The following is a 26,820-nucleotide window of genomic DNA, read 5'->3' on the forward strand; positions in this document are numbered from 1 at the left end:
ATTCACTTTGACAGCAAGTATTTTGATTTGTTTTATTTAATTGTATTAATTTTCCATCTCTGCCCTTTTGTTTTCTTACCTTTCCCCTGTCTTCATATCAAATCGAAAATCTTGTTTCACCTGTTTATGAAATAGGAATGTATGGGAGAGCTCCTTGGAGGCTCTGTCTTTATTGAAGGATCGTTCTCCTCTCTCATAACCCCATTGTGTCATAGGGATGCTAATTTCAGGAAGGCCTCATTACTCTGTCTTCCTTCATATAGCTTGAAATGACTCACATAAAGTGATAAAATATAATGAAAACAGCAATTCATAGAAAGAACAAAAACATATTGGAAGTTGCGCAACTGTTTTCTTGTTTGGTAGGAAAAGGACAGTCAGATGTTTGTGCTATCCAAGCAACACTTAGCAACAGCATTTATTTTTCTTTCCCAAATTTTTATTGACATTAACAACCCAAAAGTGCAGTAGCCAGGGTATTACATCATGCCATATAAGACACAAATAAGCAATACAAAATTAAAAAAGGAAAATGGCGGCACAGCAATATAAATCAAGACAACCATATTTCCCGAGCTGAGGTGAATGGTGAATATTGAGCATCAAGGTCTGAAACATGAGAAATAAAATCCCACCAGATGGCATAGAAATGTTCTGAATCTTCCAACCCTTCCGAAAGCAGCATCAGCTATGATCAATTTTAAGGAATGTGCACTACATGGACCAAATAATGCTCATGGATTGAGATTCACAATTATCTGTTGGATACCATTTTCTTTCTCCTTCATATTTGAGCCATTGTCTTACCCTTTTCAATAGGTAGTTCCATCTCTTCCATCTGCTGAAATAAAATATCCATAATATCAACACCACGTGTCTCTTCCAGTGGTATGAATACATATATTTATTTTTGTTAACCTGTTGGTTATTGTCAAAAGCTACATCTATGAAGCAAAGAATCATTGTCATTTGCTCACCATGGCTTACATTCCATGTTCAATTCAGAAAGATTGCAAAGTACTTAGCAGTACAAGATGCTGACAGAATTTTTTCTATGACAGCATTGCATAAAACCTGAATTAACTCTTTCCCAATACACTGAACATGTGTATCATTGCTCCTTATTCTACATAAGTGCTGATTCACAACTGGGTCGGGCACAGCTAAATATTTCTCAAATCTGAGAAACCTTCTGTTACCAGTTGTGTGTAGTTTTTCATGTGTTTTCCAAGAAGTCAAATGATGTAAACCAAGAGCTCTTATTAAAAAAAAAATGTCATTCTAAAATTTGTTGCCAGTATTTTTCTTTTGGCATGTTTTCTTCATCAACAATTTTCTTTTTCTTTTTTTTTTAAATGAAGTTCAGGTTCTTTCCATTTGTGAAAATTTTCCAGATGGTCACTACTTTTCTTGTGTCGTTCTGAAACAGCAGATATGTTTTCCAATCTCTTGTTCCTTTGTCACAAAGAGATCGTGATGTTCCAGTAATGTTACGAGTAAGCAGCTTCCAACAAAACCAGAACACAGTTATTTGATATGGAATACTGACATCATTGGTGATTAATTATTTCTCATTGGCCAGTGTCCTTGTATAATTATAGAATGAGAATTTTCTTCAGTAGATTATTATCCTTGGGAAACAAAAATGGTTTAATTGGTTCTGGCCCATGCTCCACCAAAATTTGTGGCAAATAAGCCAAGCAGCACGCTCACTAAAGTTAAAAATTGTAGACATTGTAGCATTTTCAGATTCATTTGCTTTCAGTTCTTTCCCCTTCATATTTGAGCCATTGTCTTACCTTTTTCAATAGTTCGTTCCATCTCTTCCAACTGCTGATATAAAGTATCCATAATATTCATTTGGTTTGCCTTCTGTGTTCAAACTATGTCCCTCAAAGCAGTAACTTTTGAGGCAGTATGTAAAGCTCATTTCAGCTCAGTTTGGTCCCTGAACTCCTTTCCTCTGATTGTGGTTGGAGATACAACCTTCTTGTTTGTTTGGATTTCCTTTTCAGCCCTCCATACTGGGAACCAGATAATTTCTTTTTGCCATGCTGAATAAGAAACCAAACTAAGCTGCTTCTTTTTTAAAATCAGAATAGAACTATCAACCCCAGTTTTGAAACCAGCTTTGAGTGTATACAAAATTACACAAACAAGAATTATAAATTCCCAGCTTCGCCAACAATTGAGAAAGAAAACTACAAATACCAAAGAGTTTATACAGCAGTTGCAATTTCCCAGTCATAGCGAGAGAAAATTTGTCAGCTGGTAAGAAATGTTTGTTACAACAACTTTTATCAGTAGCTGATTTCAAAATGGTAGTGTGCCAGGGCAGCAGCGGCAACCAAGGTGAGCCGATCAGATGCACGTATGCACCTAACATTTCTTCCCATAAACTATTTTCTTGTAAGCAAGTCAGTAAAAAAAATCACGCTATTATTCGCCTTGCCATGGAGCAATGGTAAGTCTGTCATGTGCCTATGAATTCTGCAACCTTTTGAATTCCACTGCCCTCCTACTTTTGCTGCCCCTAACATTTTGCCACCCTAGGCAGCTGCCTAGTATTTAAACTATCTCAGGCTCCACAATTGGAATACATATCCCACTGTGTGCCATTTTCCGTTGATGCACCTGTCCCCTTTGGTTCAGGAAGTCATCAGCATTGGAGAGGCACAATGTTCCTGGCAGCCATTTGGATTCTGTGCGAAGGGTCATTGTTAACTCCATCCTTCCCCAAACTAATGAAACCTGTTTGCACTCCTCGGCTGTGATTGCTGAGGCATGTTTAGAGAATTGACTCAGCACTGCCACTCACAGCGATGGGGTTTGTTTTTAGTGCTGGAAGAAGGGTTCAGAGGTTCTCAATCGAGCTGTTTTAATCGTGTTGATCTGTTGACAAAAACTTCTAAACCTGTCCTGAACGTTAGCAGTTGGGTAGACTTCAAGTTTAAATAAATAAAATATACCTAGTTCTGGTTTGCTCCAGGATAATTACATTATTAAGACACTGGAACAGGAAATAAGGCATTATTAATAGCGGTAAAAGTCTAATCAAAGTTTTCTGTTACTTTTAGGCATTTCATATACTCCTAGTTTAATTTCAGATATATAAAAATCCTAATTAAATCATGACCTCTGCACACCAGATGGATTTGATTCCCTTTAATAATCTTATTTATTACAATATGTCATAGTAAATTAAAAAGTCAGCTCTGATTAATTGGTGTATTCTAGAACTCCTTCAAGACATCCAAAATATTACAGAACAGTTTGTCTTCCAGCCTAGGGGCCTCCTGATGTTCAGATAACTAATGAATGTTATCTCTCTCATGGCTCCTATTGTGTTGGTGAGTTAATGTAGAAGTTTTCCTGATTTGACTCCTGCTTCTCAAATCTCAAAATCCAATCTTGAAAAACATATTGGAAGGAAAGTAGCACAACCACTGAACACCCACATTCATTTTGGAAAGGTTTACACCAGATATCTCATTACGGTTGGAAGAGAACTGGTGAATTACTAAAACAGTAAGAGTGTGTTGAATTAAAATATCATTATTAGATAGTTACCTATTCTTCACCTATGCACAATTTATACATTCAGCACAGTTGATTGAGAAATGGATTTTTTCCAATGGTACTATTGCAAGCTATGTATGTATGTATGAGGGAAGGAGGACCTGCATGCCTGACTCTGCTCCCATGGGAAGAAACACTCGGTACATAGAATACTAATGTCCTAAGGAGACCAGCCTTCTGCCTGGCTTGCTATATTTATTTACTTATTTCTACCCTGCAGGGACGCGGGTGGCACTGTGGGTTAAACCACTGAGCCTAGGGCTTGCCGATCAGAAAGTCGGTGGTTCGAATCCCTGTGACGGGGTGAGCTCCCGTTGGTCGGTCCCTGCTCCTGCCAACCTAGCAGTTTGAAAGCACGTCAAAGTGCAAGTAGATAAATAGGTACCGCTTCAGCGGGAAGGTAAACGGCGTTTCCATGCACTGCTCTGGTTCGCCAGAAGCGGCTTAGTCATGCTGGCCACATGACCCAGAAGCTGTACGCCAGCTCCCTCAGCCAGTAAAGCGAGATGAGCGCCGCAATCCCAGAGTCAGACACGACTGGACCTAATGGTCAGGGGTCCCTTTACCTTTACCTTTACCCTGCAGTTTTGCTTACAGACTAGACTCCCAGTGCAGCTAATTATCAACTTTGTTTGTTTGTTTGTTTCCATTTATTAATCTTTTACTATAAAATTTATTGGAAGGTTATTGGTTTGTAGTTTTTTGTTGTTCGTGTTTTTATTGTGTACATTGTGTTTTTATATTGTATTTTTATGTTGTGAATCTCCCTGAGATCTACAAATGAAGGGCAGTACAGTACACCAAATAAATAAATAAATGAATAAATAAATAGAAGCAAGAACAATAAAACATGAAAAGTGAAATAAAACATAGGGATGTAGAGCAGCAGAAAATTAGCCTGTTATCAGGATGGTTGTACTCTTCCATTATAGGTCCCAAGGATCTTCGGAATCCCAGCTTGTCTCTTACAAGTCTGGGTGCTCCTATCATCGGTGATCTTGCTTGTTGCATGTTTTATTTCCTCAGGCACTCCTGATTACAGGACTACATCTTTACTGCAGCATAGGTTCCTTGCCTCAGAATTCCTTCTCAACTCTTGTAAACTTGCCACTGGAGGTTTTCTGGCCCTCAGACCTTCCTCGCCATCTCTCATTTCTCTCCGTCTTTCTAATTTCCCTCTGTGGCAAAGCCTGCCAACATTTCCTCCTGTGTCTCCTCTTACGTCCCTCTTCTCTTCCCCCCGTTTACTTTCTCTATATCTTCATGACTCAGGGGCTTTGACTATTGCAGGTGCTGCTGCCAACCTTTTGGTGGGTGTAGGGAGGCAGGAAATAGTTTTGTCCTATTCTCCAGCAAATGCCAGCAAGATTCCCTGTACAATTTCACAGTCCAAGACTCATGTGCCTCAAATATGTCCTCTTCCATAGGAACCTTGCACTGTTTACATTCAGTGGGGTGGTTACTCCTCCATGTGAAGTGAGAGCATCTGTTGCAAGAAGCATCAGCCCTACCACTGTTGGGCCAATGAGACTCAAGCCGTTCCTCTGGTTTATCCAGGCAGATCCATAACCTAGCTGTTCAGAAAGGCCTAGTGTCTGCCTTGGTCCTCTCTTGTTTGATTCCTATTGCATTTCTTGATTTTGGCTCTTATTTGTTGCTACTTCATTCTGTTGAAAACTCCTTTGGAGAGATGAGGCTGAAGTGTTTCACATAAATTAAAAATTGTAAATCTAAAGTGGGCTGGAAGTTCATTGAAAAATGTCCCATCTAGATAGATGGCAATCTGAAGCCTAACCCTGTTAAAGTAACTAAAACTGCTTCACAGCATGGATTTGTTCAGGCATACCATTTGACATTCTCAGGATAACTTCTGGCACTATTCCTGTTACACACAGGAGTTACATTTCAGAATATATTTTGAAAACTGAACTGGATCCTGGAATCCTGTTAAATCCTGCTTACACAGATGGTGCGCTTGAGCTGTTTGAGAAAAGTCTTCTTTCTTGATTGGAAGCTGCACTTGTATAGGGGCTGGTACAGCAGGAGAACTAAGGTTACTTGAGTGCATCTAAAGAAACCCTTGAAGAGAGCCGTATTATTAGGCTAAAAGTAGTGGCGAAAGGTAATCATTTCCTGTAGTTGCCATGGCAAGCTATTATACGTGGTGCAGGTAAGTTTTGGGGAAGGGAATAGAAAGAACATATCTTTAAAAGCAAACAAGAGAAAGGGAGATTGAAAACATTAAAAAGAAAGATTTTAAGTGTCTCCACTGCACACAAAAACAGTGTTTCCTTTGAGCAAAGGAAGAAAGTGAGAGAATTGTCATTTCAGGCCAGTACAAAGGAATCAGCCTACGCACCTTACTACCTCTTTTGAATATATTCCATGCTTCTCTCCTCACCCTGCGCCAAGTCTTCTAATCTTCTAAGTAAAAAACATTTTTAAGTGGAATTTCTTTCCCTAGTGTGTTATCCAAGAAAGGGTTTGAATGGGGAAGGACGTAAAATAAGTGCCTGTTCAGTGGTATTTTCCCACAAGCAGGTTTTTATGGTTTGAAGATTATAATGCATTCATTTTTCCCCATCCTGGTGTTATTAGAGGTTAATCGGCCTTTGCAAAACCAAGGTTTATTGAGTAGTTATTTCAGCTGGATCAAACCTGACAGTTGGTAAGAAATATTTTGGGGTCAAAATGTTCATATCAGAATAATGTTCTAGGCAGTCAGTCAGCATAAGGACTAGATTAAGGTTCAGAGAAGTGGAATGGAGCAGGAAACCCATTAGAAGCTGGACACAAAGCAGTGTAGTTGCTATTTGAAGCATATATATCTGCAGTAGCAACCCACGATCCTGGTTTTGCGATCAACAGCTCTTACAGCTGCCTTCCCAAATCTGGTGCTCTCCAGATGTTTTGGTCTACACATTCTATCAGCCTCAGCCATTATGGTCAATGGTCAGAGGTGATGGGAGTTGTAGGGATGTTAAGAAATGCAATAAAAATATTTTCAGTGCATAAAATACACAGTACAAAACAAATGCTTTATTTATGATATTATATTCTTATCATAGCCACAATAGCCAATAAATATGTCTCCATACATGCAAATATAGTAAATAGATTATAATGTGATGATGTACAATATGCATATTCCAGAGCAAATAGCCAGTCATGTTTTATTATACCATAAGAAATTACACACTTGACCCGATAAGATAATCAAGTGATAGAACACTAGAACACTAATATGAAAAGCAACTTGTTTAAAACTACATCAGAAAAACCCTGGAAACAAAGCCTTATAAGGAACACTTGAGGGAGTTGGGTATCTTTAGCCTAGATAAGAGGAGACTGAGAGACAATAGGATAGCAATCAAAATGATAGCAGTCTTCCGATATCTAAAGGGCTGTCAAATGGAAGATAGAGCAAGCTTGTTTTCTTCTCCAGAGGGCAGAACCTGAACCAATGGCTTCAAGTTATAAGAAAGGAGTAACACCAGAAAGAACTTTTTGATGGTAATAGCTGCTTGACAGTGGAATGGGCTTCTTCAGAAGGTGGCAGGCTCTCCTTAATGGGATGTTTTTAAGCAGAGGTTGGATGGCCATCTGTCATGGATGCTTGAATTGAGATTCCTGCATTTCAGGGGATTGGACCAGATGACCCTCTGGGTCCCTTCCAACTCTACAATTATATGGTGCTATAACAAGGAAAGTCCCAAGTAGATGGTCTTAAGGAGACAGTAGTTACTATATCAGAAGCAGGTGTAGTGAGATCGGGATACCAAGCTGAAAACAACAGTCTTATTTATTGTATAACATGTGAATGTATAATTTTTGTTATCTATTATTTTAATCCCGGTGCGACCATAAAAGTTCACATTGAATTTAGTTAATACAGGTTCAGGAGACTGGATTTTAAAACATTCATTTATTATCCTGCTTAGTTGACTTGCTACGTCATAATGATTGCTCCCCACATTAAATGGGGGGCGCCCTTTGCGTGGTCACGCACAGCACCCTGGACCCTATGCGGCACCATTAGCACAGGCCTGGCTTCCCCTTCCCCAGGTGGGATACCTGGAGGTCTCCGCCTACCTCAGCCAGTTGCCTAATCTTGCCTGGGGAGGCGTTGCCAAGGTGACCAGGCCAGGTAGGGGGAGGGACTACCCTGCCCACACAATAGGGGAAGGATCTTACCTGGGAATTGTCAGTTGGCTCCAGAGTAAAGCTCCAAATCTTTGTAATTTGAAACTTTTCTTTCAATAAAATATTTTATTGCCTCCCACTGTCATTGTCAGTGGCGTAGCGTGGGGGGTGCAGGGGGGGCCGGCCGCACCGGGCGCAACATCTGGGGGTTAGGGTTAGGGGGTGCAAATCCACGGGTTAGGGGGCACAAATCTACGGGTTAGGGGGCACAAATTACTTGCCTTGCCCCGGGTGCTGACAACCCACGCTACGCCACTGGTCATTGTGTAAAAAAAACTTGATAAAAATCCCTATGCTTATAAATTCTGCATGCTGCCATATTTAGCAGATTGAAATCCTAAAATCCTAAAGAATTATATTAATAATTTACCCCATGTGTACTTAGGGGCATAGCTGATAGCTGTTCACATTACTTCCAAGTGAGGCAGTGTTCTGTGAGCTACAGCAGCTCATGTCATGGGCATCACATGACTGCCGAATCCTCCACTTAAGATGAGCCATGTATTCCTACACAATCTGTGCCAAGTATTTTATTTCTTTTACAGAAGAAACTTTTTTATTTTAACAATTTTAAATGTCAGGCTGTCTAAATCTTCCTTAGTCAGCCATTTGACTGCTGGCTATTTTGATGAGAAGATTATTCCTGGTTCTTTATAAGTTCGCTCAATTTAAGCCTAACTTCTCTTTTAAAGTATCTACTTTCATTCCATCAAAATGCCTTACACAATATAAAAGCGTTTTAGCAATGCTGTCTTGCCATTGGGACCGGAGTCTGCTACGGGGTCAAAGGAGGAAAGCACCCACTCCACCTTGGCTTCAGCAGAATCTCGGACAAATTTTGGAGTGTCTTGATATTTATACATGACAATTATATGGTCCAGCTACTGGAAAATTGCCTAAAAAAAGACAAATGATTCATCTGCAGCTGCTTTCATAACTGAAAAGAGGGTAAATGTTCAGTTAGTAGACATACTTAGATTAACCTTCTATCGTGCACATGGAACCAAACATGGGTTCAGCAACAGTTAAAGTTCAGTCATTTCACCTTTCAGCATTTTAAGTTGATTGATCTTACGTCACTTTACAACAGCTTTTGTGGTGGCATTATTATTATTATCAGGGCACATTACAGCCATTTAAAAATGCAATGTTGAAATAGTTTAGAACACTCTGGGGAGGTCACTTCGCTCCTGCTAACATAGCAGTTTGACTTCAACTCCAGAGACATACTCCATTGTCTCTCAAGGCAGATGGAAGCCAGCTATATATTTCCTCCTTTCTCTTCTTCCCATGAAAGTCAGGCATTCATGTTAGTTTAGAGGGACAGAACTTTGTGACTGCTCCTCTGCTTGCTCTTTCACTATATTAGCAGCTAAATTATTGCCAGTGGTTGGCTCAGCAGCTGAGCTGTCCTGCCATGTTTGCCTTCTCTGCTTTAACTGTTCACTTTCTCTGCTAGCTGTGCTCAAATACTTGTTCTTTATTGTCATTTATCTGACACGGATGTTGCTCAGAGGGCAAGTCAGGTTTCGGTTTGGTGGTTACCAATATTCACACACTAGAGAAATTGTGAATTTCTTTCTACTAAATACTGAGAACATAAAATAACATCTTTCCATCACAGAGGTAGATGGGTGCTTTATGTGGGGGGTGGTGGCTTTTGGGGTTAATTATTATTATCCCTTACTATTAATGAAGTTTGTGAAGGATGATGTCTTAATTAGTCCATGGGGGAATACTTCAGTTGATTATTGCAGTGGCTTCTGTGTACTTCTTTACTAATAAGTAGGGCTGATAACTGGTGCTGTTTAACATGTTATGTAGCATTGTCAGGGTGTAAGAAACTTTCCTTAAGGTGGGAGTAATAGTGTCCCTCCCTCCCAAGAAATCTTAAAATTTAAGTTGGCCAGTTAGACAGAGTGAAAGGAGATGCTAACTTGATGAAGCAGAACAGTCAGGAAAGGGAGAGTTAACTGGTCTTGGAATGCCCATAAAGAGAGAGGCTAGGGCAGACCACTACTGGGAGTGCATTTGCAATTATTGGCTATATCATCGGTGCCGTTTTATTTCTGCTGTTCGCCACTCTGTCATTTTAGCACCGCAGTGACATCCAGACAAAACTGCAATCAAGACTGTTTGTCAGTGCTCTGGTGCGTAGGGGTGGAACATGAAGATCTGAAAAAAGAGGGCTTAGAAAAGAAATCACAGTAAATGATATTTGCAAATGTGTGAACTCAGTTTGGACATGTAATTACACAAAGCAATTGCCATTTGGAAAGGGTGAAAATTGTAATTGCATGCTTCGAACAGCAGCCCACGACCCTAAGCCTCCTCAGTTTCTGGAAGTCTTTGTGAGCTGAAACAAATAGTAAATGCAACTTCTGTACCCAATTAAGTGCTTGTTTGTCTTTGTATAATGAAGAAGCTCTTGGATATTGAAGTAGTTACAAAATGTTATCATTAACTTCTCAGTTGTTCACAATATACATCCTGTAGCTGCTTTGTTGTCTGTATTCAATCTTCTTATTCTTTATCCCTGGCCAAAGAGATGCCGTCATAAAACTACATGTTCTGTAAGCATGTTTCAGGATCAGCAGGACTAGGTGCTTGAAATGGGAGAATACTGTAATCAGTAGTAGCCCAATACTGTTGTCTTTTTCTAGAAACTGTTTTATGAGGTGGTGGGGCTGCCGTGGTCAAACTAGGCCTCAGAACCCTTACAGATTTTCATAAATGTAAAAAATACGGTAATTGTCTCATTTCACTTTTATGAAAATAGATGTAAAGACGTTCCATGAGCTATTTTCTCCTTATTTCATATGCGCAGTGTTCTGATGAATAGCTACTAAAAGAATCAATGAGATTGTATTTTCATAAACATTTTACTTCATATCTTCTTGTTTGATAGAGTATGTGTGTTTCATGTTGCTAAGGGTGCTTCCACACACAGAGCTAGGCAGGGGCAGACGTCCCATTTAGCCGCTTGAGGTGACATGGTAATTTCCTGCTGCCGCCCCTCCCCACACTGCCACCTTGCTGCCCCACTGCCTGCGAAGCATTTCATATCTACATTGCACAGGAGCGCCTGTGGAGTGCTGGCAAAGGTGCTGGCTTCTGGCAAGATCTGTCTCGTGACATCTTAGGCACTCCATGTCCACACGGTTTCTCCACTGGCAGGGGAGGTGATGGGGTGCCACCTCTTGGGGTTCCATCACTTAAGGCTTGCCTCATGAGTGGGTTGGCCCTGGAGCTGGGTCCGGAGAATGAGTAGCTGGTAAGAATACAGAATGTGGGTCTCCCTTTACATGGAACCCACCACCACATTTAGTATCCTCAAAGTAAAAAGCATATTGCACAACCGTGATGAGAGAGACCTCTGCCATGAAACTTGGCTGAGCTTGTTTAATATCCACTCTCTAGCTTTTTCTATTTACAGCTTTGTAGTATTTTTCTGACATTTGTACAAAGCAGCTTCTAAGGGTAGATAACAAGGTTAGAAATCAAAAAGACAGCACTACAAAATGTGTTTAAGTAGTGCTAGCATAAAAACCCTGCTTATCCCCGAGTCCTAAATACTTACCGAAATAGAAGAGCCTCATATTGCTTCAAGCAGATGTTCATGTGTTTTCCAGACCAGTGTAGAATACCATAGCTGGAGAATGAGTAGCTACAAAAAAGGCTTCCTATAGGAATATTTCACTGTGGGGTTTGTTTGTTTGTTTAAGATACAAAGGGCACTATTTGAAGGCTATATGCAGCAAATCATATTGCAGCAGAAAACAGGGAGAGCTGATGTAGAAAAGCAACTAACACTCCTGTGAGCAGTATAGCAAGCTATAAGCTCAATTCAATGAGTGGTAGATGATGATAATGATATTTGGATACAGCCTTACAGGAATATTGCGAGCATTAGTGAGATACTGCACGTGAACTTTTTCCATATGTAACAGGTAGTTTATGTTCCTTAAAGTGGGACAGACCTTTGGTCTAGAATTTTTTTCTCCTGACTATTTTTTTCCTCATGTCAAAAAGAAAACAGATTTTTTCCACCTCCCGCATCATCACCATCATCATCTCCCAAAACATTTAAAGCAAAGTGGATAGTAGCCTTTGAAAATGTAGACTAGCTGATGGGTGTTAAATCCAGCTGCTTTCACTGTGCGAACAGGTATGCAGAGTTGAACCCCACCCATCAGCTGAAGTCACCAGCAACATCAGCTGAGGGTCAGCTGGGCATAGCTTGAGGGAAATGGCCTCTTGACCCAAATTGGACTCCTTGGAAGGTGAAGATTTGCCCATCTGCTGGAAGTTTCCCACCCTGACTTAAGGTGATGTCTAACAATCAAGTTCTGCTTGAGCAGTGGACTTGGCTTTTGCAAGTGTGTTGTGCGGTTATGGGGGAGCACATTGGGCTACAGGGAGGAGTTGGGGAAGTCTTCCTTTGTCTGCTAGAATGATTTGGATCTCACTTAGAAGCTATAGTAAATTGGTAAGTCTCCAAGGTATCACAAGCCTGTCTAAAAATTAAAATATTTCCATTTCCTGTAGACTTCTAAAATCTCATTATTTTTATTGTGAATAGAAGGCTAGCTTACAATGAGAAAATGATGACAAACTGGGATTAGAATAATATTGCAGCAACACCAAAAGTAAGAGAATGCAATCAACAAACAATTAGGAAGTTTCAGTGGAGCAGTTGACAACTACAATATGCTAATGACTGCTACACGTTGGTATATTAAACATATATAATTGGAGTTACAGAACAGTAATTGGAGGGAGAACAAGTTGAGTTTTGTTCTTTTTTTTATTTGTTTATTTATTAAAGTTCTAAACTTCATCCAAGGATCACAGGGCAGTTTACAATATAAAAACACAAAAATAATAACATTGTAACAAACAAAAGTAGTAACAGAGAGAGAGAGTGTGTTAGAGTTTTAAAGGCCATAGATAGTTTAATTAGCCAAAGGCCTGGGAAAAGAGGAATATTTTTTGGCTGGCACCTAAAGATACATGAGCCTCCCTGGGGAGAGCATTGTACAAACAGGGAGGCACATTGCCACTCTCTGGACCTCTTGTGGAGGGGGCACAGAAAGAAGGGCCTCAGATGGTGATCACAGGGTCCAGGTCAGTTCTTATGGGGAGGGGCAGTCCTTGAGGCATTGTAGTTCTGAGCCATTTTAAGCCCATCCTATCTGCTGGGACAGTAGACAAATTGGAGACATCCATGCAGGTCTAGCTCTTGACGTTTGCGGACTTCATATCTCAAATCTATAACGCCTGTTTTTCCTCCTACGTTTCGTTTCTCCTTTTCTCTTTACCCTCTGCGTTCCCGCCATCCCTTCCATTCTCTTTTCTGACACCTTCATCTACTTTTGTGCCACTCCATAGCGCAGTTTCTTCCTTCTGTCTTCTGCTTCCATTTGTCTGCGTATGGTTTTTGAACAATGATGTTCACAATAAACAATAGAGCCAGTGTGGTGTAGTGGTTAAGAGCGGTAGTCTCATAATCTGGGGAACCGGGTTCGCGTCTCCGCTCCTCCACATGCAGCTGCTGGGTGACCTTGGGCCAGTCACACTTCTTGGAAGTCTCTCAGCCCCACTCACCTCACAGAGTGTTTGTTGTGGGGGAGGAAGGGAAAAGGAGAATATTAGCCGCTTTGAGACTCCTTAAAGGGAGTGAAAGGCGGGATATCAAATCCAAACTCTTCTTCTTCTTCTTCTTTTGCTTTGTACCAATAAATGTTGGTGCTGCCGTATAACTGCTACCACCTACTCTTTTCTAGAAAATGAATATACAAATCTGATAAAGAAAGTTAAAATGAGGCATGTCTTTTATGTTAAAAATTATCCTGCTGACCTTGGGCAACATCCAGTGATGTCCACCCACTTACACCATGGAAATCTAGTGATTGTCTTTCCCCCCTTCAGCACCCCCCTCCTGAAGATCTGCTGTGGAGGTTGCACCATTTTCTTATTTGCCTTTAATGTTCACAACTACCTTTTAATGTAAGAAGCTGTGGTGACCCAAGTGACCTTCATGGATGCCCCTAAGTCAGAACATTGTGACACAATTAAATGGCATGAGGACAAATAGGACTGTGGGCAGGGGAGGGGGGGCATCAAGAAGAATCGACAGCGCTTACAACAAAAGGCAACTGAACAGCACTGGAAAAAAATATGTTCATAATTGGTTAAAAGTAGCCAAAAGGGGAGGGGGTGTGCTTTTTGAGAGTCGTGAAAATAAACAGAAAGCCATAGGAGTAATTTAGGCTCTTCTCTATTTTACGTGTGACAGGTTAAGTTATCTTTGCAAACCAATTTATAGTTGTAGCATGTTCTTTGCAAATGTCTTTTAATAGAGGCTTTGTTTTTTTTAATTTTCAAGGGACAGCATTTTAAAACTATGTTGAAGGAATAAGGGAGTACTGTGTATTATTTCTACAATACCCTTTATAATACAAAGTTATTTATAAAAGTAATGCCAGACATAATATGAAACTTACTGAATATATTCTTAGCAACAGTGATGTGATGTGTCTCTCATTCATATATATATATATATATATATATATATCAACTAAACTTTGCTCAGAGTAGACCCTTTGAAATGAAATGAACCTAAAGTAGCCATGCCTGTTAATTTCAGTGATCTACTATGAATTGGATACAACCCTTTGAATGGGATTGAACTAACAAATCCCACCAGTGGTAGCCGGTGCATAAAGAATGCCACTTGTGCAACAAGGCTTTTCTCTGTATATCTGCCACATGCCCTGATATTGGTGGGGTGGGGGCACAGGGAGTGTGTCAAGAGAACCTTCAGCATGGGAGGAAAAGGAGGGACCGTTCTATCTGGCAAGCTGAAATGCTTGTGCTGACGGAACATTTGCTTTAGTGTGATGTTGAATTCCTCCCATTATTTCTAAATCAACACTTGTCAAGGTGATCTAAAGAATACTTTTAATATATCTTCTTGAACTTCACAAAAGCAGTGGAGTAGCTTCCGTTTTAAACTAGAGTAGGAGAATATGAGTGCCTACTAAACTTTGTGCCAGTCTCAGTCTTACAGTCTTGTAGAGACAGATCGTCCTTCTGCAGCAAAGTAACCTTATAGAAAGAACAAAATGAAATGGATAGCTGCCAGTAAACTAAAGAAGAGAAGCCAGCAGAATTAATTAGAAGCATAAATAGCCACGTTCTTAGTTATAAATAAGCTGGTTCTGGAAGACATTCATTAGCTGAACATTGTGCACATTTATACTCATTATAGGACCTTGTCTCTACTGAACAAATTAAAAGCTATTTTGCAGAATTACATGTTCCTAAATCAGCTGGCACAGATTTCCAAAGCTTGACTAAACAAATCATCATTCCATAAAACTGAATTTAGTAAATAGTTTAAACCCAAAGAAATAGACATTGGAATGACCTAAATTAAAGTTTTGAAATCAAAGTTTTATAAGACTCAGTACTCTGTGCCCCTCCATCCCAAGTGTCTTATGTCTACAGCATCTTAAACAGCATCAGTGTTTTCCAAAATCTCTTGATGCTTCCACCCGATGTACATGACTGTGCGTGCAAGAGTTTGGGGATATGTTTGTTTGTCTCTGTAAGTGCTTTACAGATGTATATGAATTCCATGCTTTAGTGCCTGAAACACATCCTGACTCATGAAATTGAACAGGGCAGCCCTTGAGCATGTGTAGTTCTGTATGAATATTAAAGCCACTACTTGTATTGCAGCCTTAACATTTTGTAACAACACACTTAACTGCAGGTATACTAGTTGTACTGTGTGATTGAATTTTTCGCAGTAGTTTGCCATTTCTGTGTTGTAAAACAGACGTTTCAAAGGGATGTTATGTGGGCAAACAAGATGAAGATGGTAAACCAGTGAAGCGTTTCTTTCACGTACTAGCAAGTATAGAGATTAAAAACAGTTTGAGGATTCAGTGAGAATTACATTTTGAGGAATACAGTTTGAGAAATTCACGGAGAAAGGAAAATTCAGTGGTGTAAGCAGGCCTTTGTTATGACCCAGAGACCATGTACTGTATACTCTGTTTACTATGGGGGTGGTGATTCTACAACTATATCCTTTAGGGGAAAACTGTTAGGACCATTTCAGCTTGCTTCTGACCGGGAGACACAGCCTTGCTTCCATGATACCTTTGTCAGAGGAGGGGTCTTCCGGGGTGCCTGTCTCCTCAGCCCCATAGGAGTCAAAGACTGTAGAATAAAGTGAGGGTTTGAAAGCCAGACAGCTCCTCTGAGGAGGTGAGGTTTATTGCACTGTAGTACAAGGTAAAGGTAAAGGACCCCTGACAGTTAAGTCCAGTCGCAGACAACTCTGGGGTTGCGGTGCTCATCCCGCTTTACTGGCTGAGGGAGCCGATGCTTGTCCGCAGACAGTTTTTCCGGGTCATGTGGCCAGCATGACTAAGCTGCTTCTGGTGAACCAGAGCAACGCACAGAAATGCCGATTACCTTCCTGCCGGAGTGGTACCTATTTATCTACTTGCACTTTTTGGGGTGCTTTCAAACTGCTAGGTTGGCAGGAGCTGGGACCGAGCAACAGGAGCTCACCCCGTCACGGGGATTCGAACTGCCGACCTTCTGATTGCCAAGCCCTAGGCTCAGTGGTTTAGATCACAGCGCCACCCGTGCCCCTGTAGTACTGACAACATATACAAGACTTCATTTGGAGGCAGAGACAGCAGCTCATTAACTACCATAGGAGGGTCCTGGGAGCTCTGCCCTGGTGCCCTGAACACTGACCCTTGTTATTCCCCCATGAGCCTTGACCTCATACCTATTTTTAAATTTTGCTGGTTTTATTTGTATATTGATAAGTTTTATGTACAGCTCTTGGAAAATCTCTGAATGAGCAATTTTTAAATTCTTCTAAATGAAATAAATAAAATGGTCTGTGGTTCATCTTCCAGCACCTCTGTTTGTCTGCAGTCATTTCTTTTTCTGTCTTTTGTTGACTTTTATCCCCTGGCTCTGTTTGCCAGATTTTTTTAAAAAGTGTTTCAACAGGTTTTAGATTTCTTCCATAAGCGTTCAGCAATATTCATGAAAGGTGATCATCTTTCGCTATAAGGCCATGTACACACTGAATAGTTTATAATAAAGAGAAACAGTTTGTAAGAAGCAGGAAGCCCAGTGAACTAATAATCCATGCTGCTGCTTGTTTTATTCAGAGTTCATTTTAAGCTTTGAAGTGAACATTAACAAACTGCCATAAATTGTCATATATACAACAGCAAAATGAATAGGTAATCTGAGTCAGTGAGTATATCTGCACTCCTGGGTAGTTGCTACCATTTTAACTCTTGTTTTTGCTGCATTTGCTATCAAGAGGAAAATAGTCAATCAGAGTTGAAGCTATGAGATAGAATTGAAAATTGAATTGAAAATTGAACTGAAAAGTAATTTTGCTTTAAAATGTTTTGCAAATGTAGACGTTAAGTGTGAAATGAATGCAGCTAATGACCATAGCTGGAAGAGTTATGCACCTGCTGATCAGAGGGATATTATTATAAATGAGGTTGATTTTTCCTGTTGACTACCTCATTCTTTCTCAACGTGGTCTCATTATTTTCCTGTCCCATGTCTGACCCCTCAGATAGGAAGACTCAAGCATAAACATAATAAAAACACATTAACTCCTGTAGAGCTTTTCAAATGCTTTCTGATATGATGAGAGCTGTGTAGTTTTGTTTTTGTTTTTCAAAAGTTTTGCATAGGAGCGCCTGCTTTTTTCACAGCAGAATTAAAGGTTGAATTTCCTGGCAAACACCAATCATAGCTCTTGGGTTCATATATTTGCAGGTGACAGTCTTAAGTATTCTGCATGTTTTAAAATGTGTTCCTTTTGAGGAGGGTTCCTTAAACCTCAATGAAGTGTGCTTCTTAAACAAAACCACGCTGACCAGCTAGGATTGTGGTTTTATCCTGCCAGGGCTATAATACTTGGGTTGTATGTTGTTGCTGTTGCTGTTGATGATGTATTAAGTTGTTGTAGAGATTTGTTTTCACACACTCTCTTCTTTCTTCATATATTGTTTGTCAGCTGAGCATCTAAGAAGTGCCAATCCCCAGCATGACTTATAATGGGAAGAGAAAGGAAACATATATAGAAGAGTTGGTATATTTAAAGGATCCAAAATATTAAATGTCTGTGTTGTGAAACCTCCACTGCTATTTGGGTGGTATAATTAAAACACATCATTCTTTAGGGAAAACAATGTGACTAACTTGATTTGGTAGTCTCTTGTGGCATATTCTAAATTTAAAAGTCACGTTTAACCAGGTGGGTTAATGAACAATCTAGCCAACTACATTGGTTTCTGGCAGTGGCCAGCTAGAAACTATAAGAAAGTTGGTCATTGTGATAATACTCATCCCTTGTATTTAATTCCCACCATCTGACAGAGGTTTGCTGTCTCTGAACACTGCAGTAGCACTCCTGGCTTTCATACTTAGTGGTGGTGGGATTGAGTTTACTAATGCTAAAGAAAATTGTATATATTTTTTAATATTTTGCTTAATTTGCATTCCACTTTTCGGACTGAATGATCCCTCAGTAGACCAATATTAATTTAAGCAATGTATAAAGCTTACTTCTGAAAGTGTATTAGAAAGATCAGCTACCATTACGTTAATAAACCGCTTGGACAGTTGCTTCCATACCTGTAGTGAAACTGGAATCTTGGTGTGTTTTTTTGCATTATGCAGTTATTCAGCCTGGGTTGTTGTTGTTTTTTAAAATGTAAACATATGGGGGGGTTTCAGTGCCGACATAGAGTTCTTATTTGTGATGGCTTCCTATTCCCATCACAGGAGAGAATGGATTGCTCCATATGTTAACTTGTTTATAGGGCCTGGTGAGTTGTTAAATCTGTTAAAGGGTTACCTAGGTTGACTGCATTTTTTTAAAAAAGCTCTGAATCAACCTTCTTTATTCTGTACAAAGATGGCTGAGTTTCATCACATTTTTCCTTTGCTTTTTCACTGATATACTAGATATTACAAATGCTGCTTTATAAATGTTGATTTAGAGAAAAGATAAGGTTACATAGGATGGAATAGGTTATATTAAGGGATGTTGTCAATAATTTTTTTTCATTCAAATAGCTGATCAATAGAACCCATCTCTCGATAAATTGATTATTTTGTAATTACTTCATACTTTTCTCTAGTAGGTTGTTTTGATCATTAAGGAAACTTCCTGTATTTTCTTTAGCCTTTTAGTCATAGTTGGAGTTTTCTTGCTTTGCCAAAGCTGAGCAATGCAGATGTCAGTGCTTGTGAGAAGTGTTGTAAACATTTGTAGCTCTATGTTGCTAACATTTGATTTTAATATGCGTGAAAGTATAGTTTTATGGTTTCTAGATGTATTGTGGCCTGTAATTCTTGCATTACCTCAAGTACTGAATTTAAAAATTGTTTATTTTCTTAAGTTCCAAAAGGTAGCTTTTGTACCTAAGATACTGTTAGGAAAAATGGAAGAAAACATCATTGTTTTGAGAACAAGTGTAAAGTTGTTGGTAAAAACATTTTCTCTTTAAGGAGAAGAAAGCAGGTGGAAGGAATTAAAAGTATGGTTGCTTCGATTTCCAATCTAAAAACATTTGTAGCGAGCCATTTTCTTTTGGGGTAAATTCTAGGATGAAATTAAGCCAGCTTGAACATTCATGGAAACCACAAGGAAGCAGAAGGTACATAGGAGCCTCTTTATCAATCTGAACCAAGCTGATCGTGATTGCAGTCTAAATCTATTAATGATGTTCAAATCCAGTGTTCTGGCTGTCACTGGAGGAGCAGCCTGAATAGTTAGCAATAAACTTGTGTGTTGTTAATTCAGGTTTGGAGATATGTGCTTGGGAAGTAAAACCGACATACAATGTTTTGTGTCTATCTTTAAGCATACAAAGAGCGCATATGAAATGGCAGGTGGGTTTTTAGAAAAAGAGAGCCTATAATGATTTCCTATTTAGTGGGGTGACAGCATGTCCCAAGATAACACAAGCTTAAGGGACTGAAAAAGCATGATTATTAAAGGCTATTGGCTTCTCAGTTCATACAAATTGAATTCTTTCATAGGTTGAAGTGCTGTGGAAATCTAGTGAAGAGTGAAGAGCATTGAAATAAAATTAGCATGTAAAGTGATTTTATATATTCAGGCTTGTAGCCACTAACTTTGAATTTGAGAGAGAAATCTCATTACTTATCTTGTAAAAGGGGTAATACTTAAACTCCCTATTTGCTGTCCTTGATTTAAAGGTTCTGCATATGAATGATGGTTTTCTGTGGTTGCCCAGAGATAGTGGTTATTGTATTGATGGAGATCTCTTTTCCTTCCCCCTCTCACCTTTTCTCTTTTACAGGATAACTGATTTAGGAAATATTAAAAGAAGGTTGTACTTATCAACAATCCACAAGGAGTTGTCCATAACCCCCCTACATGCAAAAATTCCTCTTTTTATGATCAAGCGCAAAATTGTAGGTATATTTCCTTCCAATTTATAGTTCCCTTTTCCTTTGCATTGCAATACTTCTAAGTATCTGTAAGAACTGTTAAAGTTGATCATCATGGTCCTGGATATCAGTACTTATGTCTGCAGAAGACAAGACGTTGACTTTCTGGTTCAGTCCAAAGCAGTGATTTAAATTAATTGTATAAGCGGGTACATGTGCATGTGCAGAAAGAACTTCAATTTGGAAAAGTATTAGGAATTTCTGTAACATGAAGGTCAAACAGGTGTGCTAGTGAACTCTACCGTAGATCCTACTTACCACATTCAGACTGTTATTTGAGGGTTCCAAGCCCTGTCCAAACATAGGCAGAACTTGGAGTGAGTGAGCAGAGCACAAATTTTTGCCTGGGGCTCTTGATTCCATTTTCTGCCCTTCATGCAACACCAGGAGTCATTAGAAGTGCAATAGCGATCCCATTTCAATGAATCTATGTGATATGGTCTATAGCATCAGTGCTGCTTGCTCCAAGCTAGTGCTAAGAATAAGTCTTAGATATGAGAATTAAAACATCCTGGAAAATATGCCTTCCATCTGTAGGTTGGTAATCACTTTGTTCACCCAATTGTGTGCAGAATGTATGAATTCTGAAAATTAAATTTGCCAGAAGTTTCAGTGTGACCATGAATTTTCCTTAACAAGCAGATGTCTGTCTGATATGTATTGCTATCTAATTGCATATTTTGGGTGAGGATATGGCTTCCCATCTGCACTGCACTGCAAAATGCAACTTCCATCCTTCAGGCCGCTAATCATGTGCAATATCTTCTTGCAAACTACAGCTAATTTGAAGGCATTGGTTTTCATATTAAAGCAAGATCCTGCCAAGGATGAAAACAGTCTTAGCATTTTTATTTAAATAGGTATTTGTAGGCATACGTGTACTTTACAAGTAACTGCCAAATACATTGAACTGAGAGAGAGAGAGAGAATGAGACAGAGACTGTTTGCAAAATACTTACTTACTTGCAAAAGTCCTTTTTCTACAACTTTTTGGAAGGCATTTATATTATACTAATAACTTCATTTTAGTTTTCTCCTTTTTTCAAGCATGGCCTTAAAAATTAATATGTACCAGACAGTCATACCACTGAGGCAGTGGTTAACTCAAGATCATAGATCAATTGTAGAGTTGGACGGGACCACGAGGGTCATCTAGTCCAACCCCCTGCAGTGCAGGAATCTTTTCCCCAACATGGGGCTTGAACCCATGACCGTGAGATTAAGTCTCACGCTGTACTGAGTTTTCCCACATCCTTACAATGAATTATTTTCCTGCATCTTCATTTTTGCGGTGACTATGTCAGATTAACACCAGTGTTTCAAGACTTAAGTATCCCTTAATCTGGAGCAAATAAAATTCACTCAAAATGTGAACTTTAGTTGTAAGATTCTACTCGAAGAACAAATTATTTGATGGGGATCTAGCAATTGGACTTTTATATGGTTGGATGGTTTTTGTTTGTTGAGAAGGTAGATATAACCTTCCTTTTGATGTCTGACTCTAGATTTTGAAACAGAGCAGCTCTGTAGTCATATGAATACAGTGGTGCCCCGCAAGACGAAATTAATTCGTTCCGCAAGTTTTGTCGTCTAGCGAATTTTTCGTCTTGCGAATCACGAAATCCCATAGGAATGCATTGAAAATCAATTAATGCGTTCCTATGGTCAAAAAAAGTCCAAACAAAGCCAAATTTGGTACAACAAGAGTTTATTAACTGCTCTTTAAAGTCACACATACTGTAAAGAGCAGTTCAAAAATTGAAGGGAAAATAAATTAACTTTATAAACATGACAGAAAAACATTTAAAAATCAACAAAGTGTACAGTACATTTTCTAAGACTCTGGGGGACCACTCGAAGAAGGCTCCTCTTCCACTCTTTGCTTCTTGCTGAAGAACCCCCTCCTCAACTGTTCCCCCAGCCACCCACCACACAGAAATTCAAATCCAGATTTTTTAAAAAAAACAGCAGAGTGGCCCAATGGTCACAGAAAATCATAAAAATTCCCCAAACAGCCCCACAAGCTCCCAGATTCCTGCAGAAACCTCTCCAGCTGTTCCCCCAGCCAGCCAGCACTCAGAAATTCAAACTCAGGGGAAAAAATTGAAAAAAAACCAAAATGGCCCAATGGTCACAGAAAATCATAAAAATTCCCCCAAAAGGCCCACAAGCTCCCAGATTATCGCAACCCCCCCACAACACCAAGTCCTTGAATCCCAAACACCCCAACCCAAAATCCAACCCCCCCAAAAAAAGTTTTAAAAGTTTAACTTACTTAACTTAACCAAATGGATGCAAGAGAAGTTCTGGAAAAGTTTGGAAAAGCTTCAAAAGTGAGCAAAGTCTGAGAAAAGGCTGCAAAACCACGTGCTAACAGTTGCTCCTCGAAGTCAAGTCGCAACTGTAGCTGTTCAAGCTAAGCACCCTTTGTTTTAACAGTTTTAAGAAAAAGGAAACAAAGTCGCGAGACGTTTTCATCTTGCGAAGCAAGCCCATAGGGAAATTTGTCTTGCGAGGCAACTCGAAAACGGAAAAACCTTTCGTCTAGCGAGTTTTTTGTCTTGCGAGGCATTCGTCTTGCGAGGTACCACTGTACATGAATCTGGTAGATACCAAGATCAAACTAGAAATTTTCTGGATACATAGCATGCAACTAAATGTCTAAGTGTTACAAATTAAATTGCAGACACAAGGGGAGGGTAACTCTTGCTGGGGATGCATTATGGGGCAGGGAGACATCTCTCTTCAGCTATCCTTCCCTTGTTGCAATCAGAACTGAGAGCATCCTCCAGTCCCCCGCAATCGCCTCCCCCAATTCTCCTAGTCATGTTGAGTGTGCATTCCGATTGTACAGAAGAGGAAAGAGATAATCCTCCATTCACTCTGCTTTCCCAAAAAGCAGTGGCTTTTAAGTAAGAAAAAAATCTAGCATATGCCAGTTTCTTAGTATAGTACATACGGTATTTTTGAAGGGATTTTGAGGAAAAATTCTCTCTCACAAGCAAAACAAGTAATTTCTTCATTGGTAATCTTAAATGTTGTCCCTGCATCAAATAATGCACACAGATTAGTTAGAACAATGTTATCTATGTTCCTCAGAGGTGGCAAGCCCATTAAGGAATGACATTTTGCACTGAAATTAATGAATGATTAAGACACCGATTAAAGCTTTCCCGTTACTTTTTAGTTTTCACCCAAATACTTTGTTTTCATCTAACTATTTATTTTATTAGGACTTAGCAAAGACAATTTCCTACACAGCTAGAGCTGCACATTTCCATTAGTACGTACTAAAAATGAATATTGATATTTCTTGTTTCAGTATACAGTGTTTTAGTGTGTTTGTCCTCTGGTTGTGACAGAGTGTTTGTCTTACGTAATTTGATGCCATTCAGTATACCTCTTTTGTGGAAGTCAAATGGAACGTGCCTAATATTGTCAGGTGCTTCTGGAGAGAGTTTTCTCTATAGTTATTTAAGAAATGAAGAACACACACCATTTCTTAAATAACTCTGTAGGAAAATCTGTACAGGAAGACCTGACAATATTAGCTATGCTCCATTTGACTTCCACAAAAGAAACATACCAAATGGCTTCAAATTACACATAGTAAACACATTACTGCTATAGAGGTGAGCTTCACAATGTTAAAGTATTATTGCCTTCCATTTCCAGATTTATGTATATTTATAACCCCAGTTAACATCCATGGTGCTAATCCTGCTCTTTACAAACACCATATCCTTGCACAGAAGGCATATTTGTACACAACTGCAGGACTGAAACCACATTAACATATCCATATCAACAAACTGCCCAATGTGAACTAATTGGGGGGGTATTCTGACAGTTGTTGGTCACTACTACTAATACTGTCCTTTGATTGACATTTGGCATATGGCTGCTCTTAAAAACATATTCTCAATTTTGGTGTTATGGATCCAAGTGCAATGCAGAAAAGGAGGCAATCTCTTAAGAATGTTCTGTTTCTTTGGGTAAGACACGCAGACTAGGTATGGGAAGCGTTGACTTCTGCATTTAGCTCTCCTGCGGCACAAAAGAATAACTGTGGTGTGCAATCCCATGAGTTGCATGGGATAGAGAAGTTTCTTTGCCCAGTGACTTTGAATGGAGCAGGTTAAGTTGTCCTTCATACAACTGTTTTATCTGCTTACTTGCTTGCTATACCAACCAGTATAATCAAGATGTCACAAAAGATTGACACAGGCAATTCCGAAGGGCAGGACTTCTGTTTCCTGCCCTAGTCAGTCCAGTGATTGGCTTCCAGCAACTTAAAAAGTGTGGAAGAAGCATGGGTTTTTGTAAGATAAGTGCAGGTTGCCACCACTATATTCAGTACAACAGGTGTGATGCTGCTGCATCCTCCATCATAGTGAATATGAAAGGTGGCTTCTGTGTTCCTTTATGAATGCTAGGTCAGTCTGCATGTGCACATGTTCAGTGCAGAATTTCAGTTTAACAAGATAGCATTAGTCAGTGATGAAGCTCTTGAACTGACCTGGGAGGCGGATTGTAAAGCTGGGGATCAAAAAAAGCTTGAATCTTTTCTCTTTAGGGAATGCAAAACATCAATTGGCTATTTCTGACCCAAAGTAAAAGACTTGAAACAAACTTCTAAAATTTTGCTACATGTTTATAAGTTGCTTTTATCTGGGGCTTGTTCCTTAGTTCCACTAAGATTTCTGTCTCATCTATTGCTCTAGCCCTGATTAGCCTCCTTCAGGGCTGTCTTGATTGTACTCCAGAGACATCATCAACCCTGAAGATTGAATACTGAGGGGTGCCCTGTTGGCTTGTTCTGTACCTGGGATTGTATTTTGAGACCGTGTCTAGGCTGTGAGAACTCTGTACTAAAGAGAAGTAAAGCAAGATCTAGCCTGATGTGCTACCTGTACATATTAGGTAAATTTAAGCCACATTCTGTTCTGGGTAGTTTCTTCTGCTAGTCATTGAATGAGACAAGAAGTTATGAAAGACCCTGAACAACTGGAAATCCTGTTGCTCAGAAAGCTTCACTAGATGTTTCCCATATACCTTGAATCCAAGGTTTGTTGCCAGAAGGGTTAGAAATGCTTTTTTAAAAAATATAAACGCTGATAGAATGCTGAAATCCCAAATCAAATTCTGTTCTGTTTTTTTGTGTGTGGAACTGCAGAACACATACACATCTCTCATCATGCCACAGGTTGCAAACCTGCTTGTTCCCAATAGGAGAAGGCAAGCTTTCCTTTAGGGATAAACATAAGACACTCAAATATAACATAACATTTCACAGACAGTAGAACCATCCTTTATAAGAAGCTAGTGTTTGTGTGTCTCTTTCATTCCTGACACTGCAGAACGATATACCCACACAAGATTTGGAAGTTGCAATTTGGAAGTTGCAATTTGGAAGTTCATTATCTACTGCCATGGATTTCTGAATTTAATGTCACACATCAATGGTGTCCTAAATGCTGAGCTACCTGGGTAAAGGCCACCTGGCTCCTCTGTGACTTAAGATCATCAAACCAGTGGCAGTCACAGGGGATATGCTTTCTTTCTTGCATGGGCCTATGGATACATCAGAGAAAATCAGCCAGTGGTATCAAGGTGTGTGTGTGTGTTGAGACAAATATAGAGAAGGAGAAAGCAAGCAGCGGGAGAGAAGTGGATTGCAATTTGGCAGGGATCCTTGATAGTCATAACCATTTATATTGATTGCTCTTTACTAGTTTACCACCAGCCATTAATATGCACAGGCAACTCAGACTCTACACACTTAATTTAAAAGCAAGTATCACTGATTTCAAGTACAAGATGCATGCTAAAAGTTCAGAGTGGAGGCAATTATAGACCACTGGCATGGCTGCAACATTCCTTGATATGGAGAAAACATATATTCCATGGACTCTATTACGTGGGTTATGAAGGCGCTGTAAAGACGTTAAAGCAAAGATTGTGGGATAATATACACAGTGACTTGCGATCCCGATCACACACAGTCTGTAGTCTGTTGGCAATAGGAATACAATATGAGCATGTCTTTAAGTTAAAAACTTACATTAAAAACCTGACGGTATCAAATTACCGAAGGTTATTCACCAAAGCCAGATTAAACATTTTCCCTTCTGCAGTATTCGATGGCAGGTTGAGAGGAGTTCCCTACCAGGACAGACTTTACTTGTGTGCCCAAGACATTGATTCTGTAAAACATATTTTGCTGCACTGTGTGAAATACGAGCAAGCCAGGGCTGAACTGATATTACCCTTGCTGGTACCTTTTCCCAGGAAAATCAGAGGCTCACTATGTCAGGTTCCTATTGGAAGACTGGACAAACGCTAGAACATTAGCAGTGGCAAAGTTTTTATCGGTGGTTGCAAGAACCAATGATCCCTATCTTTAAGTCTGAACAAAATGCTTGTTTAACCTGGTGGTAGACTGTCTGAATTGTGTATTGCTTTGTAATGATTTGTTGGGTCTCTGGA

General features: G+C 39.6%; 1 protein-coding gene and 1 long non-coding RNA gene across 7 annotated transcripts in view; one reads left to right on the forward strand and one right to left on the reverse strand.

The window, feature by feature from the left end:
- Positions 1-26,820, reverse strand: part of LOC310702212 — a 610,091-nt gene that overhangs the window by 287,137 nt on the left and 296,134 nt on the right. The gene's annotated exons all lie outside the window — the stretch shown is intronic.
- Positions 1-26,820, forward strand: part of CFAP20DC (CFAP20 domain containing) — a 147,404-nt gene that overhangs the window by 33,082 nt on the left and 87,502 nt on the right. For all 6 annotated transcript variants that reach the window (XM_083491789.1, XM_083491790.1, XM_083491791.1 and 3 more), the window contains one exon: positions 20,181-20,295. In XM_083491789.1, the coding sequence (XP_083347915.1) occupies positions 20,181-20,295 (115 nt within the window). The remainder of the gene's footprint in view (positions 1-20,180; positions 20,296-26,820) is intronic.

This window comes from Podarcis liolepis (assembly GCF_965112155.1).
Source record: "Podarcis liolepis genome assembly, chromosome: 2".
NCBI lineage: Eukaryota > Metazoa > Chordata > Lepidosauria > Squamata > Lacertidae > Podarcis > Podarcis liolepis.